The 21,592-nt window shown below is 33.1% G+C and overlaps 1 protein-coding gene across 1 annotated transcript; it reads right to left on the reverse strand.

The window, feature by feature from the left end:
• Positions 1-4,050: 4,050 nt before the first annotated feature.
• LOC144960156 (V-type proton ATPase catalytic subunit A-like) lies at positions 4,051-20,799 on the reverse strand. Its single transcript, XM_078893158.1, has 15 exons — positions 20,749-20,799; positions 18,665-18,773; positions 17,943-18,071; positions 17,728-17,817; positions 17,266-17,387; positions 16,304-16,441; positions 15,359-15,510; positions 14,600-14,762; positions 14,130-14,238; positions 11,706-11,943; positions 9,656-9,863; positions 9,228-9,287; positions 8,727-8,821; positions 6,077-6,248; positions 4,051-4,282 (listed from the first exon to the last, which is right to left on the reverse strand). The coding sequence occupies exons 2-15, from the start codon at positions 18,738-18,740 to the stop codon at positions 4,190-4,192; spliced, it is 1,845 nt and encodes a 614-aa protein (XP_078749284.1). The 5' UTR covers positions 18,741-18,773; positions 20,749-20,799; the 3' UTR covers positions 4,051-4,189.
• Positions 20,800-21,592: the final 793 nt, after the last annotated feature.

Genomic DNA, 21,592 nt, shown 5'->3' on the forward strand with positions numbered 1-21,592 from the left:
ATCTGTCATCTGAATTTTTTGCCAAATTGGGACCTAAAATTTGCCAAAATTTGCCAAAAAACCCCCCCAAAATTTTGCCAAAAATTTGCCAAAAAATTTGCGGAGGAAAAATAAGCGTTTCAGTAAAAATTAACACGCAATACAGAAAAAAATTATATAAAAGACAATATATGACATTTAAGGACTTTAGAAATGAAATGACTGTGATTAGCGTTGTTACAAAGATTTTAAAGGATCATTATCCGTAGAGAGTAGCTTCCCTTGGTTTGGTCCCAGGCAAAGCTGCAACATTTCTCAAGTTTCGCACTTTTTTTTTCGTTATTTTGTTTTCGCTTCTTTTTTTTCCCCAAAATTTGCCACGCGATTTGCCAATTTTCCCAAAATTTGCCACGATTTGCCAATTTTGGGAAATTGGCCCAAATTTGCGGATCGCCCTGATATTTGCGGCCGCAAATTGCCATTTGCGGCCACAAAAAATGCAGATGACAGGCAAATGAGTATAAGCCATCTCATCCTAGTTCTTTTTGCAGCACTGCACTGCGGCTGGGTTATTCCAGTCTTCCCTTGGAATAGACCCTAGAAACAAATTATTGCACCTATGGGACGAATATAGGGAAATGTATTTTATTTATTTAATGGTTATTTCCTTATCATTAAACTGTACATGTGATACGTCAGACGAAACATACAGCCAAGTAATTTCATCCCTGTATAGGGGGATAGAAGACACAGTAAGTGCCACCCAGCCTACTATGGGAGGACACAGTAAATGCCTCCAAGCCAACTATGGGAGGTCAGGAACCCCACCCAGCCTGTGAAAAATGCGTACATAAGTCGATCTTGGGGTGAACAAAAAGAACTAAATTCACAAGACAAATATATTTATTCGTTATTTTATTTGACTTAATAATAATATTACATTTATATAATTATAATCGGCAATGTTAACACCCAATCTTCATACATGCATGAGCACACACACTCAAACACACTTGCTTTGATGACTTGAATTTAGGATGTAATCTAATATATGAACTAAAATTTATGTGAATTCTCAACATAATTTACTCTGAAGAAATTAATCATGAATAAATACGAACACAATATTTAAAATTTCACAATTCATTTCATGAAATCAAAGACACAGCCCGGTTTCAAAACCTCTGAATAAGCACTGCGTTTCAATTTCTTTTAGTTCTTTCGATTGAGAATCGTCCTGAACGCCTATTATTTTTATACCAAGAAAGATGCGTATATATAAAATGTTATCTTAGCATATTGGTGCATCTACAAAGCATCGTTGAAGGTCTCTGTTATTATCTCAAAGATTATTAAGAACGTGCACTAATGTTTCTTATAAGATATAAAATAAAAACAATTAAACTGTTGATCTTTACAATCTAAAAGAAAATATTGATGCTACAATCCCAAAAAATCTTTGCCATAAGCATCTTTTCTTTTTTTATAAGTTTAAAGATATCTGTAATATTTTGCGTCACTTCATAGAAATCTTTTTGTACACTTGCGGATCCTTTACCAAATTAAATCTAGTTTACACCAGGGATACATCTTGCCTTGATTCATAAAATAAAACTGGATGCTAATAATCTAATGAATAAAATAGCAAAGATCTCAAAGCTAAATTAATCATACTGCTCAAGAAGAATTCCACTCATTTAAATCTAATTACCATACAAACTCACCTCCTTCTTATTACACTCGCACCCACACGAATATCTGATTATTTTATATACACTCTCATTCAATGCGAGGATTATAGTAGGATGATCTAAATGGCTAAAATCATTCATAAAATTTGTGTGTGTGGGAAGAGGGGGGTGGGGGGTGGCGACAGTGAAGATGGTGAAAAACTATGATGATAATGATAGGGATGATATTATTGATGACGATGGTGATCCGATAATAATGATGATGATAATAATAGTGATGACAAAAACGATAAAAGTGAACAATTTTCTAGCATTCAAAATCTAACATTGAAACCCAATCTATACAAAAAGTCTGATTTACATAAAAGGATACGGATCTAAGATTTGACCATTAATATGTCAGATGATGTACAGGAGAAACGGAATCATTATGCATCTGATTATGATAAATAAATAAATAAATAAATATCAATTACAAACCACTCTAAATATCAACCAATCAACTTTATTCTCTCTCCCAATCACTTTGACCAATATCAAATTAATGACTCAACTGAGAAAAAAACACACAAAAAAAAAACAATCAAATAAATAAAATAATTTTTAAAAACAAAACATAAAATAAGACTGCAAATCTTTCATTCATTTGCTACATACCTTACATAAACGAATTTAAAAATACAATTAAATGAATGATGATATAAAAAAAAAAGTATTTGGTTGACAGTGCTCCATATTCGTAAAAAAAAAAAAAAAATGCAAATTATGGCCAGTTTCCATATAGATTTTATATTTTTTGGTTCGTAATAAAAAAACAAAACACCAGCATTTTATAGGCAGATGTCTTATAAATTAAATACAAAAGAAAAACAAAACAAAAATCCAACACTAATAATAATAATAATAATAATAATAATAATAATAATAATAATAATAATAATAATAATAATAATAATAATAATAATAATAATAATAATAATGACACAAATTAAAAAAAAAAGAACAAACTAAAAACAAAACAAGACCAACATTGAATGTATCACTTTGTGCTGGAAATTAAATGCTGCGTTTTTTCTTTTAGCTTAAATAACTTTACAAATACAACAGTAACATTTAGACCGTTAACATGTTAATCAGTATTGAGTACGACATCGCTTTCAATTCAATTTATTAAAGGCGGACTAGATATTTTTTCACAATATATTATTATCAATATCATCATTGACATGCTTCGTATATTACTAGGCAATATCATGCTATTCACCAATTTCAAAATACACATATAAAGCAAATACAAACAGTACAGACCATAAGAGAAACATGTTCAAGCACAAACCCTAATTACAAAATAAGTTTTAAAATACAAAACTCCAAACTTCATACAAATTCACAAATAAAAATCTAATTTAATTTCCCCACAATAATTTAAGAAAAAAAAATGCACACATCATAAAAACAATTTTTTTTAAAGTAAAAAGAACCCCCCCCCCCCCATAAAACAAACAAACCTAAAACCAGGTAAAACGACCTAGAAACAAGAAATCATCAGTTTTTGATTTACTACATCAAATAGCAAACACACCGTTGTATTTTTACATGATTCCCAAGATAAAACAACAATTGACGACAGTAATGGTAATAACAATACCATCAAATTGGTGTGTTCAACACGCCAAACTAAAACAACCCGCAAACAATCACATGTCATACATTTCATAATATATTATACACATACACACATTGATGTGTGACTTTTGTTGGAATGGTCTTCAAAATGAGTGAGTCGAATGTTTCAAGGGAATACAAATTCCAACAGAAATGCCTATTTTTACAAGATTATAAAAACCCCTGTCTATAAATAAAAAAGTTTGAAAAAAAATAGGAATATAAAAAAGAATTCAGAAATGACCATTTTGTGCTAATAAATTTGAATGGTTCTTGAATGCTTCTTATGGCAGATTCAAATTTAATGTTCCAGTAAGAAAAAAAAAAAAAAAAAAAAAAATTCCATTCGTCAATTTGCTCGATGGAAATAAACTTGAAATCTAAATTCCGTTAAAACATAAGACTTCACTAAGAATAATAGCAAAAAAAAGAAAAATCAATAATCTAACAGATATCAAGAGAGATCATATTACTCTTTCTCTTCCTGTAAACTACAAACTGTACCATTTCAATATTTATGGAAGTAAAAAGAAGTCACCAAAGTCAGCAAAACATGCTTAATTCCTCAAATTATAACAAGACTAATTCGATTTATGAATACACACCGATTAACTAGACCAAAATCTAGAGGTGTCTAAATGAGTCAATAAAATGTATAGTAAAAAAAAAACAAACTAGATACACTAGACATGCACTACACACTATACGACAACTGTCATGAGAGAAATCTTATTGCTGTACTATATATAAAACCATCAAGCTACTGTAGGGAGACGGAGACGGTCATATTATAATTACTAGTTCAGATGCATCCCCGTGTCAAAATGTTGACAATGTGAGATTTTACAATTGAGTTAAAGTTCTAGATTGCTGAATGCTTGTTGCAGCTCCTCGTAGATCTCGTCATACTCGGCCCTGATGTTCTTTTCACCATCTTTGTATGGGTCCTGGTTGAAATAAAGAAAAAAAATAATTGTAATTATGGGCACATCTCAGAGAGCATGGATGCCAGCAGGATGAAGTGTTGAAACCTGAAACTAAAATCTCGACACTTTGCCAAACCTGAAAATGTTCCTACTGAAAATGCGACCTAAACTTTATTCTTATTTCATCACCGTTTTTATACCATTATTAAATGATTACACTGAAAAGGTGGCTGAATCACGCTTTCGAATTTTTACAGATGCTATCAGGTTATTTTACTCAAAACACTGAAACCTGAGGTATTTGACTTCGAGATATTGCGAAACCGGAATTCCGGCATGAATCGGAAAACTGGCACCCATGTCAGAGAGTAACTTTTTATTGTAAGCTTTTTTTAAACTGAATACCATTTTGATAAATGATCAACATATTGAATGAGTCGGACCAAAATTAAAAATCATCTTTTGGAAAAGGACTTTTAATAAAGAGCATATGGAAACACTGTATGGCAATTTATAAAGAGAGGGCGATTTCAAGCCCAAATTGTGTCAGATATGCTTGAGTGTGCCAAGTCTGTCTTATAAAGGCCAGAGGTATGGCCTATCTCAATATATCAAATTAATATATAAAGAGTTGCTATTGGTTCTTGGTTGTATATTTTTACATTTTTATACATTTGCATATATTATATATATATATACATTGTCGTCATAGATTCTCAACTTTGTGTTTATACATTTTCATGTCTGTAAACGAATTTCAATTTTTTTTTTTGGGGGGGGGGAAGAAAAAAGTATATCTTACGTTATCTTAAAGTTAGCCTTGAAGTGAACAAAAGATTCTTTTTTCCATGCGAAGGAAAGTAATATCAATTTAAAGTTCCATATTGTAGTTGTGAAGCCATCAAACATTTCATCGTTGATTTCACATAATATTGTCATAAGTGACAATTGGTCACTTTAATGATATATCATAAATTTCAGTTATACATTCTATATATAATATATATTATATCTTATAAATCAACTAGAATTAACCTGTGATTTTAGGATATATCATGATTTAAGTACATACATATATAAAATCCTTTCTTATTATGCAAAAAAAAAAAAAAATTTAAAATTTAAAAAATTGAGCTTTATATAGCACAATAGCCACTAAATGTGCTCAAAGCGCTTTACAAGAGGTCCCTGGTCAACAGCAACATTTAACATGTAGGATGGGACACGATGCCTGTTAGGCGATATTAATTTTTCAGACAAAGACAACACTGTTAACGGCCAGGTACTCATTTTACACCCGAGTACGGGTGAGAGAATGTGAGTAAAGAGCCTTTTCCAAGGATTCAACTATGCGCCGAGCGCGAGGCTCAGACCTTCCGATCCCAAAACGAGTGTCATACCACTAGGCCACATAGCCGCACTGTGTCAATACTTTTTTTGCTGATTTGATAATTTGATACGTGAAACTTGTCGCCCACAATACTATGTGAATTCCATAACGATATTGATATATGACATGAAAACAAATTTAAAGTTGTTGATTTTGTTGTGTGATGCGACACAAAAATCAGTATAATTATGTAGAAAAATACTTAAAAAACAATAAAATTGTATCAACCAAATAATGCTGTATTTCCAAACATATTTTTGAGAGAGAGAGAGAGAGAGAGAGAGAGAGAGAGAGAGAGAGAGAGAGAGAGAGAGAGAGAGAGAGAGAGAGAGAAAGAAAGAGAGAGAGAGAGAGAGAGAGAGAGAGAGAGAGAGAGAGAGAGAGAGAGAGAGAGAGAGAGAGAGAGAGAGAGAGAGAGCTCTGACCTTGAACTTCATGCAGCTGAGTTTGTGCAGGAGTTGACCCAGCTGTTCCTTGATGATGGCGAAGGTGATCTTGTTGTCGCTCTGGGCCGTGGACTCAACCGCGTGACGTGACATGTCGTAGAAGGCGATGATATTTCTGAGCATGCCCACCGTCTTGTAGAATGGACAGAACCTGTAAAGTTAAAATTGTGAAGAGATTGAATCAAGTGAAAGGCTTAAGAACCAAGAAGTGAATGGTAAAATAGTCTTTTTCAAAATGTGAGCTTTTAAATATTGCTCACTAAATGTGCTCAAAGCGCTTTACAAGAGACCCTAAGACAACAGAAACAATTGAAATATATACGATGAGACACGCTGCCCATTACAATTTTTTTTTTCTCAACAAAACAATACTTATACTAACCAGCTACTCATTTCAAATCTGAGTATGATGAGTAAATGTGAGCAAAGAGTATTTTCCAGGGACTCAAGATTGCATTAACCACATTATCCATTACTATCAGTGCTTTACAAGGGGTCCCAAATCAACAGCAACATCTAACATGGTAGGGACGAGACACGATTCCTGTAAGGCGTTACTACAGTTTTTTTTTGTTTTTTATTTTACAGAAAATGCTTTTAACAGCCAGTTTACACCCGTGCATGGTGAGAGAATGTGAGTGAGGACTAATACTAATACTTGAGCTTTTATATAGCACAAAATCCACTAAAAACATGCTCAAAGCCCTTTACAAGGGGTCCCCCAGCCAACAGCAACACTTAACATTTAGGATGAGACATGGCACCTGTTAGGCAATACTATAATTTTTTTTCCAGACATACAGAAACAACGCTGTGAACAGCTAAGTACTCATTTTACACCTGAGTATGGTGAAAGAGTGTAAGTAAAGAGTCTTTTACAAGGACTTAACTATGCACCCATCAGGGCAAGACCCAGGACCCTTTTCCAAGGTCCAAGGACTCAACTTTGCACTGCTTAAAGCAGGACTCGAACCCAGGATCTACTGATCTGAAGACCATGGGTGCAAGCAACTGGACCTCAAAAAGCCTGCAAGTCTACTTATGACCAGACATATAATCTGAAAAAGCCTGCAAGATTAAAAAAGAAGTTCACGCTGTGTTTTTGTCTGGGTCAACTTTCATTTCTTCTCTAATCAACTTCCGTTCAAATTTAATAATATAACTATCACTTCCAGGTCACAGTAGCATCATGATTCAAAAGTTTCGCTTAATCATATGGACGTACCCGACCCGATTGTTGGACCTAAACAAAAAAAAATTGTTTTTTTTTAAATTTAAAAAATCAATCAAATCCAAATCGCAAAAAGCCAGCGACGTTTTTTTCGGTAATCCAATCGGCCAGCACTCTTGCACCCATGGAAGACGAGTGTCCACCGCGAAGCCTCATAAATTCTGTAGCGTGAAACATATAGTAACAGTTACTCTTTGCTTTGAACACTTTTTGATCATTGAGAACTTTGCCATATTGGCCAACTTTTCAAAGAGCTTAAACGGGACGCTCTAATGCACAATATTGTCATGACCCAAAACAGCAGTATGTTTGGACTTTTATATCAGTGATGATACTCACAAAAAGTCAAAAAGGAGGAAAAGTCTCGGAAAAACGGAAAACTCACCTAGAACATTCTTGCACCACAGGAAAGTAAGCAGGATGACTTCTTTTGAGTACAATTTTAAAACGCCCGGAGTCCAGTAAAAGGAGGAAATTTTTTATATATATATTTTTTTTTTAAAAAGGAGGCATTTTTTAAAGATTTATTATATAAAAAAAAAGTAAAAGGAGGAAATGAAGGAAATATCCGCGGATCGAGGATCTGAGGAGGAAAACCGAGGAAAGGAAAGAAAACCGCGGATTTCCGCGGAAAAGTATCATCACTGATATAGTTACAGTTACTCTTTACTTTGATCACTTTTTGATCATTGAGAACTTGGCCAACTTTTCAAAGAGCTTAAACGGGACGCTCTAATGCACAATATTGTCATGACCTAAAACAGCAGTATGTTTGGACTTTTATATAGAATATAATCCAGATTCAGAGCCTTTTATTTTCATTGTTTTAATTTTCTATTCACAAAAGCATAATCTGGCAGGCCTGGAAATGGCCAGTGAAAAAAATTGTCAGAACTTTTTGAACACGCGAAAATAAACCGGACAAAAATATGGATTAACAAACACAACACAGATATGACACGCCAATTGACGTTATCTTTTATAGCCGTTGGGCCCATGAAACCGGAGTTAATTCAATAGGGAAATGAACAATATCAATTGCTCGCTATCCTTTGGATAAGATGCTAGTCTATCGCAAACTAATTTCCACTAGATCTTACAGACCCAGCAACTCGTTTACTGCTGGATCGACAGGGGGCCCGAAATTTTTTTTAAAAATCTATTCTTCACAAGGGATTGATCTCAGTCCTTTTCTTGTGAAGCGAGTGCTCTACCATACTAAGCTATCGGGAATCCCATATAAAGTGGAGAAGGGAGCCAAAATATTGTGGACGATGCAAAGATTCAATAGGAGTTGGGTGATTTAGCAGTTCAGCTGCATAGCCCCATATCCCAATCTATATCGTATCAAGATTTGTCACAATACGGCTGGCAGTAGAAATATCAAGCCTACTGTACCTGTCATAAGGAGTGTAACCGTTCTGTTGAAGGAAATCATCCTTGATCAGCTTGGCTGCCTCCAATGTAATCTTGTCAGATTCTGCCAAAGAACCCTACATAGAAGGGAATGAATAAAATGACTCATACGATATATAACTGCACACCAGAGATTTCAAACTGCCAAACAACACATGATTAAATAATGACAAATGTAGCAAATAGCATCTGATAGACAAATAACTTATACATTTTAAACAATTATCATGGACTGAAGATTCTATCTCCACTTTTGGAAGAATTTACATTACAATCATATTTTAAAAGGCTTCATCTGACAAATTTATTTTAGTCCAAATCGGAGAATAAGCTCAAAAGTTATATACAAAAAAAGAATAACTGAAGTTTATATACATTTATTAACAAAAAAATAAACTTTAATATATTTTTTTTAATTTGAAGAAATGTGGAGGTAAAATATAAAATCAATGAATCCTCATCCAAAAAACAAAACTTATATACCTTTCCGACCAGCTGTACAATTTCTGATAAATCCTCTTCCTCTTGAAGAATTTCTTTACACTGAAAAATTGAGAGTAAGGACAGATTTAGTAATACCCGAAAAACAAAAATTATATTGACATGCAGATACACAACTATATATCTTGTTTAAGGTTTAAATAGTTTTAAAAAGATTAAATATATTAGTCAATCAGAAATGCAAAGCCCACAAACATATTAACTTAACCGAACAATGATCATTGCTTGATACTTTTGAAAAGCTTAGAGGTTTATTGCAGAATAATCTCCATTAAATCCATCTAGGTTTTGTTTCAGAACACTTGTATACTGCTTTAAGCAAGTTGGGTGGATATAACGCCCTGTAAAAGCTCGTATTTTCCACTTTCTCTTTTAGTTTACAGGGCTATCAGCCTTGACGAGCACCTTACCTTATTCCTGAGTGGTATAAATTCTGAGAAGTTATTCTCGTAGAACTCTTCGAGAGACCTCTCGTACTTGGAGTAAGACATGAGCCAGTTGACTGATGGGAAATGTTTACGCTGGGCCAGCTTCTTGTCCAAACCCCAGAACACCTGCACAATGTTCAGGGTGGCTGTGGTTACAGGATCGGAGAAGTCACCACCAGGAGGGGAGACACTGTCATTGAAATGGAAGAGAGTAATGAAAAAAAGATTATTTAATACTACTACTACTACTACTACTACTACTACTACTAATAATAATAATAATAATAATAATAATAATAATATAATAATAATAATAATAATAATAATATAATAATAATAATAATAAATAATAATAATAATAATAATAATAATAATAATAATAATAATAATAATAATAATAATAATAATAATATTAATAATAATAATAATATTAATAATAATAATAATAACAATTCTTATATAGCACCTCCTGTTCAAACCTCTAAGCTCATATTTTCCACATGTTATCACATGCCATACACCCTTCAACACACACACACACACAATTGATAATGAGGCTTGCCTCAAAAAGATATTTACTGAAAAGAAAAAAGTAGTATAGAACCCATTTTCTTATCTCAAGTCCTAATCAGATTATTTTCAATGTCAATGTGACAGTTTGAAAAAGGATGATTTCTATTTTTTCCCCATGAACAAATCCACTATGAAATGACGAAAAGTCTTGTCATTCTCAATTGATACTTCATACAGAATTGACCAAGGGCTTAAGGTAGGAAAAAAAAATCTCTATAAAAGACAAATTATGTATGATAAAAATTCAACCTGCAGTTTAAATCAGAAAACAATTCCTATCCTCAGTTATTTTGAATCGGTTTCTTCCGTTAGTCACAATAGTGTGCCTGTTTGAGATTTGTAAGCTTAGGCTTAACTTTACGCTTCAACAAACTTTTGTTTTTTAATTGTTTGATATTGTAAACACGGAGTTCTCATATTGCTGATGTTGGCAAGTTTATTTATAACTCACGCAGAATTGGTTTTTAAAATCTAAAGAGGTCTTAATGCTACAGATCCAGACAATCAGGATGATGAAACATACAAGCAATAAATTCCCCCCCCCCCCCCCTTCCCAAAAAAAAAAAAATTAACATCTAAAAGTCTGCCTTTTCCAATATGATCCCTTCTGGCATTTTTCTTTCTTCTTTGTCAGAAGCGGCAACAGTCACATTTTTTTTTTCACATTCTTATTTTATACCAGTGCCAGCTCCACAATTTTTCTCTTTTTAAAATAAATTGTTAGAATGAAATCAACTTCATTATAAAAGTAATAATAAACAAAAATGACTATAACAGCTTCCAAAAAGAACAAAATACCAAACACTGAACATTTCAGGCTCAAAACCCCTCTTCAGCCAACAAAAAAAAAAACCCAATAAAAAAACATAAATACATTTTACGTTTTATATGTTTTTTGTTGTTGGCCGAGTAAGGGATTGAGTCAAAACATTCCGTGTTTGGTATTTTGTTCTTACTTGAAGCTGTTATATTCATTTTTGGTTTATTACTTTTTTACAGTCCACAGCTTAGTATCACTATGACCATTATCAGTGATGATACTCACAAAAAGTCAAAAAGGAGGAAAAGTCTCGGAAAAACGGAAAACTCACCTAGAACATTCTTGCACCACAGGAAAGTAGGCAGGATGACTTCTTTTGAGTACTTGAAGAGTACTTTAAAACGCCCGGAGTCCAGTAAAAGGAGGAAATTTTATATATATATATATATATTTTTTTTTTTTTAAAAGGAGGTATTTTTTAAAGATTTATTATATAAAAAAAAAAAGTAAAAGGAGGAAATGAAGGAAATATCCGCGGATCGAGGATCTGAGGAGGAAAACCGAGGAAAGGAAAGAAAACCGTGGATTTCCGCGGATCCGCGGAAAAGTATCATCACTGCATTATATTCTTTTGATATTTGTCACCAAACTATTGATTAACTGTGAGAAACTAGGAATTAAAAAAAAATTAATACTCACGCTCCTACAATACTGACAGATCCTTCTCTTCCAGGATTACCCAGACACTTGACACGACCGGCTCTCTCGTAGAAATGGGCAAGACGAGCAGGCAAGTAGGCTGGGTAGCCGGAGTCGGCAGGCATCTCAGCCAGACGACCAGAGATTTCTCTAAGGGCCTCTGCCCATCGGGAAGTGGAGTCGGCCATCATGGACACATTCAGACCCATGTCACGGAAGTATTCGGCCAGTGTGATGCCTGGAAAAAAAATTTAAAACATAATGCAGATAATCCTAATAATTCTTGGGCTTTATTCATCAGCAGGATCTGATTTTTTTTTTTGTTTGTTTGTTGCTTTAGGTCTCTTCCAACACAATTGAGGTTATATGAGAGACCGCTGAAACAAAAAAAACAAGCAATCTAACAAAAATGGTACAAATGTCAATCAAAAGCATAACCTAAAGATATCATAAGCTAAATTATAAATAACCAAGAACAAACAGGCAGAAGATTTACAGAAAAAAAATATCCCCTGTCAAAAATACAATCACAAACCAAAGAAGCAGGATAGGCTAGTAAAGAGAAGAAGAAACGACATCACTATCAGATCGTACACCCATGTGAACATCATAGGTATATGATTCAAGGGTGATGCTCCCATCCAACCACCCGCAGCAGGATCTGAAAATCAGGACAGGTTTGATGGTAATGAAAAGATGTGAATGTTGCTGCTTGAAGCTCGAAGAAAGAAATGACAATGTGAAATTGTTTGTTTGTTTGTTGCTTTAGGTCTCTTCCAACACAATTGAGGTTATATGAGAGACCGCTGAAACAAAAAAACAAGCAATCTAACAAAAATAGTACAAATGTAAATCAAAATCATAACCTAAAGATATCATAAGCTAAATTATAAATAACCAAGAACAAACAGGCAGAAGATTTACAGGAAAAAAAAATATCCCCTGTCAAAAATACAATCACAAACCAAACAAGCAGGATAGGCTTGTAAAGAGAAGAAGAAACGACAACACTATCGGATCGTACACCCATGCGAACATCATAGGTATATGATTCAAGGGTGATGCTCCCATCCAACCACCCGCAATGTGAAATTGAATGTAAGCTTCAATTTAATATGTCTTCAATTTAATATACAAAAACAGATTTGGTATATTAAATTGAAGCATACATTCAATTTCACATTATTTATTTGGTAATGAAAATATACTCAAAAGAATAAAAAGTGTAATCTACCCCCAGGGACTGATTTAATTATTGCATTCCAGAGCTGATTATAGCTCTATATTGTCACCAAAACAACAACAACAACAATAATAATAATAATAATAATAATAATAATAATAATAATAATAATAATAATAATAATAATAATAATAATAATAATAATAATAATAATATTTCTTCTCATCTAGAGGTTTACAACACGTACATACTTTCCAAATCTTATTACACACTTAACACCCTCAAACACATACACACATGAGTGATTTTATATTTGCACAGATACAGCAGAGATGCATGGTAAGAATAGGCAGGTACAAGAGAATTAAAAAAATAAGCTATATAAGAGTAATTATAAACCAGGACAATTAACTATAATAAATACTTCACAAAATAAACGGCTTTAGACATTTCTTGAAAGCTACAGCACAGATCGGACATATGCAGGAAGCAAATTCCAAACAGTTATCATCAATTTTAACCAAAACTTTTTTGTAAAAAATCTGAATGTGAAGGAAAACCGTGACCAAGCTTGACATTATAAAAATCTGTATATATCTAATATGTCTGTCTACGCAAAAGCTCTGTTAAAAATCTGTATATATCTAATACGTCTGTCTACGCAAAAGCTCTGTTAAAAATCTGTATATATCTAATATGTCTGTCTACGCAAAAGCTCTGTTAAAAATCTGTATATATCTAATATGTCTGTCTACGCAAAAGCTCTGTTAAAAATCTGTATATATCTAATATGTCTGTCTACGCAAAAGCTCCGTTAAAAATCTGTATATATCTAATATGTCTGTCTACGCAAAAGCTCCGTTAAAAATCTGTATATATCTAATATGTCTGTCTACGCAAAAGCTCTGTTAAAAATCTGTATATATCTAATATGTCTGTCTACGCAAAAGCTCTGTTAAAAATCTGTATATATCTAATATGTCTGTCTACGCAAAAGCTCCGTTAAAAATCTGAAGCTGAGTTCCAATCAAGAGGTAAACCTTACAATAATGAGAACTTTCCATTTAAGTGCATATAACTTCCAATTCACATAGGCACATTTGGGACGGAGCTGAGATATCAAACACAAAGGAGGGGAAAGTCTTAACTGATATCTAATTCTATTCTATACCAAAGCGACAAATTTAAATATCATATGCAGAAGAAGGTCTGTAAAAGTAAGAGAGGAGCAGGAGCTTTACCAGTGTAGATGGAGGCCTCTCTGGCAGCGACAGGCATGTTAGATGTATTGGCGACCAAGGCTGTTCTCTTCATAATGCTTTCTTGTTTGCCTCCGACGTCCATGGTAAGCTGTGAAATGGAGAGAGATGAAAAAATAAAAAGGATATAAAAAAAATTGCAGTAACCCCCCCCCCCCCCCCTGAAAAACTTTAGCTTTCACATAGTGCAATATCCACTAAACGTGCTCAAAGTGCTTTACAAGGGTCCCTCTCCAGCCAACACTTAACAAATTGGACAGGACATGACGCATTATGTGATATTACAATTCCACCCCACACCCCCCACTGACAGATACAACGCAGTTACCAATACATCTCCTTAATAATAGTAATAATAATAATAATAATAATAATAATATCTACAACAATAAAATTAAGTCTTTGAATAACAAAAAAAAATAAGAAAGAAACAGTTGCAGAGCATAGTATACCTCAGGGAAATCCCTGAGTACTTCAGACATCTCATTTCCTCTCTCGCCACATCCGACGTAGATGATGATGTCAGAGTTGGAGTATTTTGACAGAGACTGGGAGATGACGGTCTTGCCACAACCAAAAGCTCCTGGGATAGCTGTTGTACCTCCCTGGACACACCTGAAGACAAAATAGGAAAAACAGATCAAATCTGAAACATTTAAATGTCTTTTCAATATCTTTTGTCACTGTATTCAAACATTACGAAAACAATATTTACATATATTATGCCTTGAGCTGAATACAAAATAGTTGTATATTAAAGAAAAAAGAAAAAATCCAAATTTCAAGAAAAAAAATCTGTAACAATCCATCCATAATGTCAACCCTTATTTTTATCAAGTTTTCATTTTAAAATTCTTTAAAATTGATGTAGTTGCTCTTTTTTGTCACACATGTATAAATTCCTGATCTAATAACAATATTTTCACAAATTTTCCATCAAAGTTTTGATCAAAATTCAAACTCTGCATAATAATAATAATAGAAATAATAATAATAATAATAAAAATAACAATAATAATAATAATAAAAATAACAATAATAATAATAATAATAATAATAATAATTATAATAATAAGTAAAACCATCTTCTGTAGTTGAATCAAAAGGCCAAGAGATTTCATTTTTTCAATTTCTAAAACTGTCTCACTGAAATCAAAAACCCCCGATTGCTGAAGGGAAAAGGAGAAGAGAAATAAAAAAGGTTGGCTCACGGGAACAAAGCATCCAGTACACGTTGTCCTGTTAGCAGTGGATAGTTGGCAGCTAACTTGTCAGTAACGGGTCTCATTTTTCTCACAGGCCACACCTGCAACATGCTGTGTTTGGTCTTCACTCCGTTAAATTCTGTCTCCAAGACTGTTTCCTGTAAAAGAATATGAGAGAGAAGTGAAAAAAAGGTTGGCAATGTCTTGAGTTGGATGTTCCAAGATAGGGATTCTTGAAAAAAAAAAAAAAAAATGCTTGCAGCTAATTGTGTGGCTATGTGGTATTGCAGTATGACACTCATCATTGAACCAGACAGTCCCTAGTTCGAGTCCCCGTTCTGAGCAACATGTAGATGAGACCGCTTTTATCACATTCTCTCACCATAATCAGGTGGAAAATGAGTAACTGGTCATTAACAATCACGTTATAATGGATCTACGGCTGTCTAATTTATTCCCACAATTTTACCTGTTGGTGATTATTTTTTTCTAAATAAATAAATAAATGAACATATTTGTGATTTGTGTGTGTGTGTGGGGTGAGAAGAAAACGTGTTGAAATTATTTTTTTTTACTGAGGAGAATAGCACATATCCACTGATTACCAGACTTGCCACAAACCACAAACAAAAAAATTCTGTTTAGTGAAATAAATATGAATATTTGCTAATTTCGGCTTCAAAATTTTTAAAAAAGTACTATTAGTAGTAGGTCTGGGATATCAATCGATGAGTGAATCCAATCATTGCCCGAAGTTTTTCAAATATTTTGACAAATGCATAACAATATTTAAAATAAAGAATTTCTTTTTTTTTTAAATAATCAATTATTAATTAAAAATAGTAAAACATCAATTTCAAAAACCCTTTAAAAAGCTGATCTTGAGATTTTTTTCCCTTGGAATGTACAGGACATCCAACAAAAAACTCCTAAAGACAAAGACACACTTGCCTCAATCGTGTAAGACCCTGGTTCTGCAACAAATGTGACCGTTCCCATGCTTAATGGGTTCAGCATAACCTTGTGCTTGACTAGAATGTTCTCATAGACAACTCCAAACACGTCGCCTCCAGTAATGTGACTGCCAACCTGTGAAGAAAAAAAAGGATTTTTCGATAATATCAAATTTCATTCGATTTCAATGTGTATCGATAAAATAAAAATCTTTTTGAAAAAATTTAATGAAAAATAGGACCACAGCCTTCACAAAAATAAATATAAATAATCACAGACTTGTCACAAGTAATGAATAAAAACCTTGTATATTTCTAATTAAAAATCGGAATTTCAATAATTAAAAAATAAGAAATAAGAAATAAAACTGAATCTCTTTAAAACACATATTTTTCACCCTTATGAGCTGTCATTTTAAAATGCTTTAGAGTAAAGCAGTGTGATTCATTAATAAGATGTCTGTCTCTTGCGATAACAGTAACATTTTTACTAATTTTCACCTTATATTTGATCAAAAAACTTAATTTCTAGAGAGAGATAGAGATAGGAGGAATAAAATAAAAAAAAAAGAGAGAGAGAGAGAGAGAGAGAGAGAGAGAGAGAGAGAGAGAGAGAGAGAGACAGAGAGAGAGAGAGAGAGAGAGAGAGACAGAGAGAGAGAGGGGGGGGGGGGGGAAGATCCAAACTTGGCCACTTTTAGCAAAAAAAAAACCATTAATTTAATTTACACATGAAACTTATATATAATTTTTTAAAAACATATATCAATCACACTAAATTACAGAAAGAATATTATTTCTAAAACAACATATCATCTCTCAATACATCAAGCTGATAAAAAAAAAAGCTGTCTATCCATAGGGTAGCAACAAATAATTTCTTCTGTCCATTTAATGCTACAAAAACAAACATAAACTCCAACTCCACAGGTCTTATGGCTCTAAAGGACTACTACCTACCCTAACGTTGAGTGGTTCAAAGTCCCATTTCTTGTTTCTGTCCAGGGCAGGTACGTTGATACCCTTTGGGATGTAGATGCTCTGGGTAAGGTCACAGATGTCTTCCAGTGGACGCTGAATACCTACACAGAAATGAGACACACATATAATGAAAATTGAACACAATAACAAAAACAATACAATTTACTTTTTTTTCTGTTGATGAAAATATTACATCTCCTTCTTCTACTATGACTTGAGTAAAATAACATCACTTCAAAATTGGCCCTGGATACCCATTTCATTAGTAATTGTAAAAAATAATAATTTTATTTCATTGATTTATCTCTTAAATTTTGGCTGAAAAATCAAAATTTGGAGAAAATTAAACAAAATTCCGCCATAGGCCACCAAAATAAAAATCCATATACCATGATTAAATCAATGGCAGGTCAGTCTACTACAGGAGAAACTAATACTTACCATCATAAATACTCCCCATTAGACCAGGAGCCAACTCAACAGACAACGGCTTTTTGGTTCTCAGTACGGGATCTCCTACAGTGACACCAGCTTTTAAAAAGTCAAGGAATGAAACCTTGAGCAATTAATTGAATAAATAAAATCTATTTTATAGGAGAAAAAAAAATGCAACATGCAACTCCCCCCAATTTTCTCTCTAAATGCAAAAAGGATACAAGTTTCCTCATAGACCTGAATGGTGGCAGTATCCCCTTCCAGTCGGATAATCTCACCCACCAACTCACTGTGACCGACACGCACCAACTCCATGATGGCAGCACCAGACATGTTTTGGGCTGTAACGACTGAGAGAAGGAAATGAAATCACACGAATAAGTAGTAATTACTAATCATGGCTTCAGCTTCATTGAGAAAATCCTGTGGAAGAACTGAGAAATTTGAGGCAAAATAAAATATTCATTCCAGATATTCTTTTAACTCTTAAGGAGCAAACATACTTATTGTCTGACCAAAAGTTGATATAATTTATTTTTTTAAAACCCAATACATATCTTAACCTCATTTCCTACATAAGTCAACAAACAGCATGGGAAATGAGATTACTAACTTGATACAATCAAACAATATATGTTTAAAAAATCTGTATTTCCTTTTCATTTTTATTTTTTTTTGTTACAGAGTTCTAGTAATAATATAAAATTAAACATGGGACCTAAAAAGAGATAGATTTTAATTTTAATTTTTTTCAGTATGTACAAAAAATGGAAATTTGATTATGAAAAAGTATGACAATCTCAAATAACTAACATAAATCTAGTTAGGTCAATTTAAGATTATTATAAAGCTACAATGGATACTTGTGTATCACAATTCATTTTTATTCAGAGTACAATTATTTAAGGAAAAAAAAACAAAAACAAAAAAAAAAACAACTAACCAGGCCCAGATACAGAATAGATGTAGCCATAAAGACTTTCTTTTTCAGCATCGGCAACCTTTGGTAGAGAATTCATTTTCTTTCCAGATGAGGCAACTGTGACAAAAATCTGTAAATAAAAAGGTGATAAAAAAGCATTAATATATGAAATGTGTAAAAGTTAATATAGGATAAATCTACATGAGATTTGCATCTTTGGGAGTCTAAAATTGTCCTTTACTGGTTGATTTGATGAAGTATTGGATGAAAATTTTTTAACTTATCCACTGACATTTCAGGAAATAACAATGGGATTATTTCATTCCCCCTCCTACTCCTAGACAGAGTCTGCCAATAATCAGTTTTCTTTATTGGCAGACATGTCTGAGAATAACGGCAGACATTTTAAAATTGAAATACTAAATAATGTGGACCTGACCCCAAATTAAGTTGTCTTTTTTGGGTTCACCTCTCTACGTGGAAAAAAAGGTGTCTGGAACCCAGATTATCCAGGAATAATGACAAAAATAACTTCTCGAAGTAAGAAACTGGCGCTGAGCCGGAACATTTGTTAATTCTATTGCTTGACAGTGACAGTAACTCAGACTCAGCAGTGAAAGTGACAGTTCAGTTCTCATCAATATCAGTATCAGTCATCAGAATCAGGTCCTAGATAGGCACTTTGATAACTCCAGTCCAGTGGCCGCCGATAGGCTCACTGTAAGGTGAAACTCGTTTTTTGGAACTTTATTTTTTACCCTTTACCGGGTTGGTCACCATGGCGTTATTTGTGAACCTATGTGACTAATTTTGGTATCATTATAAAGGGCACAAAACAAGCTTTCTAACAGTGTATTTCATTCTCAATTCCTGATTGTATTTCTCAGAAAACTTATGTAATAAAAATTTATAAATTTTTGAATTATAAGAACTTTTTAAATTATGGATACATTTTAATTATACTTCATACATCGATAGACAATTAATTGAAGAACATCTCTGTCAAATTTCATCAAAATTGATACACTCGCTCATTATTTTATTTTTCCCGCCACCAACCCCACTTTTTAGGACATAAACTTCATATTTTTTTCCATTTTCACTTATCCTTAATTTTTTCCATACTTTCCATATATGAAAATGATTTATATGAAAATAAAGCTTATTTTCTGACCTTTAAAATGATATCTAACACTTGCCATTTATTTTTTAATTGAAACAAAATTACTGAAAACAATAAGTGGGCCATGTTGACTGCACGACTCAAAATTTCCCGATCGCCGCGAGATGCTGGTTTTGAGGCAGCAGTGAGATCACAGATTCTCTCTGTAAAGTTGACAAAAAATTTCAGTAGAAAAATATAAATAACTCTGGAACCGTATGTCGTAGAGAAACAAACAAGGTATCAAATTTTATGTTTTTTCAAGTCCCATCCCCCTGACTGAGTCAAATCAAGATATTTTGAGTTTGAAAATTTTATCAAAATAGAGAGAGTCAGAACTCACTCATGGTGGTAAGCGAAATCATTATGTATGTATGTATGTATGTATGTATGTATGTATGTATGTATGAGTTCATCGTTGAGGGCCGGTGGCCCGTTGATGGTCTTTGGATCGGTCTCCACCAACTTGTGGAGGTCGGAAGGCTGGCTTCAATCAATGGGAAATCGGTGCTCGGTGCTGTATTTTAGATCCTGAAGGAAACTGTCAATTTTAGCTTACTTTTACTTGTTAAAGTAGTTGTTTATGCTTGGCGCTTTAACTATTATCCGTCAACTTATGGCACAACGGTTGTAAAGTTAAGCAAGTAAACATTCAGTTTAGCTGAAGAAAGGTGAAACACTTTGAATGCAAATATTAAAAGAAAAAGTAAGAAATCCATCGAGTGTTTAGTGTGTGTGCCGACGGGTCAGTTCTGAGTGTGAGGTGTACGACGAGGAGGTGCCGGTTGCGGTTTTCTTTAATAAAATTTAGATAGTTCTATCTTTCAGGAAAAAAGGAGATAATGAGATGTCTAAAATCGTTAGATGGTTCGCACAAAGATGAACTAATCGGAATAAGTTAATAAATTATTGCAGTTTATGAAATATCAACATAATAACTTACCAATAATGTTGTTTTCGTTTTCCTATCATATGATGCCAATGGATAATTATCGCATGCGCATAAGCGTTTATGCGCGTGATTTCCTGTCACTGAAAAATCTGGGAGTAGGCTCCCTTTAAAAAAAAAAACGGAAGAAGAAAAGAAAAGCCTCTTACTAACCCATCCTTACTTCAGCAATTTATTTCTGTATTATTATATATTATTATTATGGACGGGTGTCCGATAGCTCAATTGGTAGAGCACTTCCATCACGTGCAAGGGTACCAAGATCGATCCCGCGTGCAGTCGAGATTTTTTTCTGAACCTCCTTTCTCCCCATCAGTGAATGGGTAGCTGGGTCTGGTAAATCTGGCGGAAAGTAATTTGCGATAGACTAGCGTCCTATTCAAAGGACAACAAGCAATTGCTATTGTCTCTTTCACGCTAAAGAAAGCGGGATAAACTCGGCTCCATGGGCCTTATAGTTTCAAAGGACTGCTGCATACTTATTATTATTATTATTATTATTATTATTATTATTATTATTATTATTATTATTATTATTATTATTATTATTATTATTATTATTATTATAGCAAAATGTCATTATACAACCAGCATAATCATGTCTCAGATTTCTTTTATTTATCAAACAATATATAGGCCTACAGAAAAAATATTTAATAGAGCTGTTTGTTTTTAAGGTTTTTAAGGCGCTTGCAGTACCAGTTATAGTAGAGCTATAAGAAAGTTACACTTGGATAGCTGAACAAATTTTTTTTGGAACAAAATCACACATTATTATTATTATTATTATTATTATTATTATTATTATTATTATTATTATTATTATTATTATTATTAT

The sequence above is a fragment of the Berghia stephanieae genome, chromosome 14 (genome assembly GCF_034508935.2).
Source record: "Berghia stephanieae isolate SIO BIC M18660-M18661 chromosome 14, UCSD_Bste_1.3, whole genome shotgun sequence".
Lineage (NCBI taxonomy): Eukaryota > Metazoa > Mollusca > Gastropoda > Nudibranchia > Aeolidiidae > Berghia > Berghia stephanieae.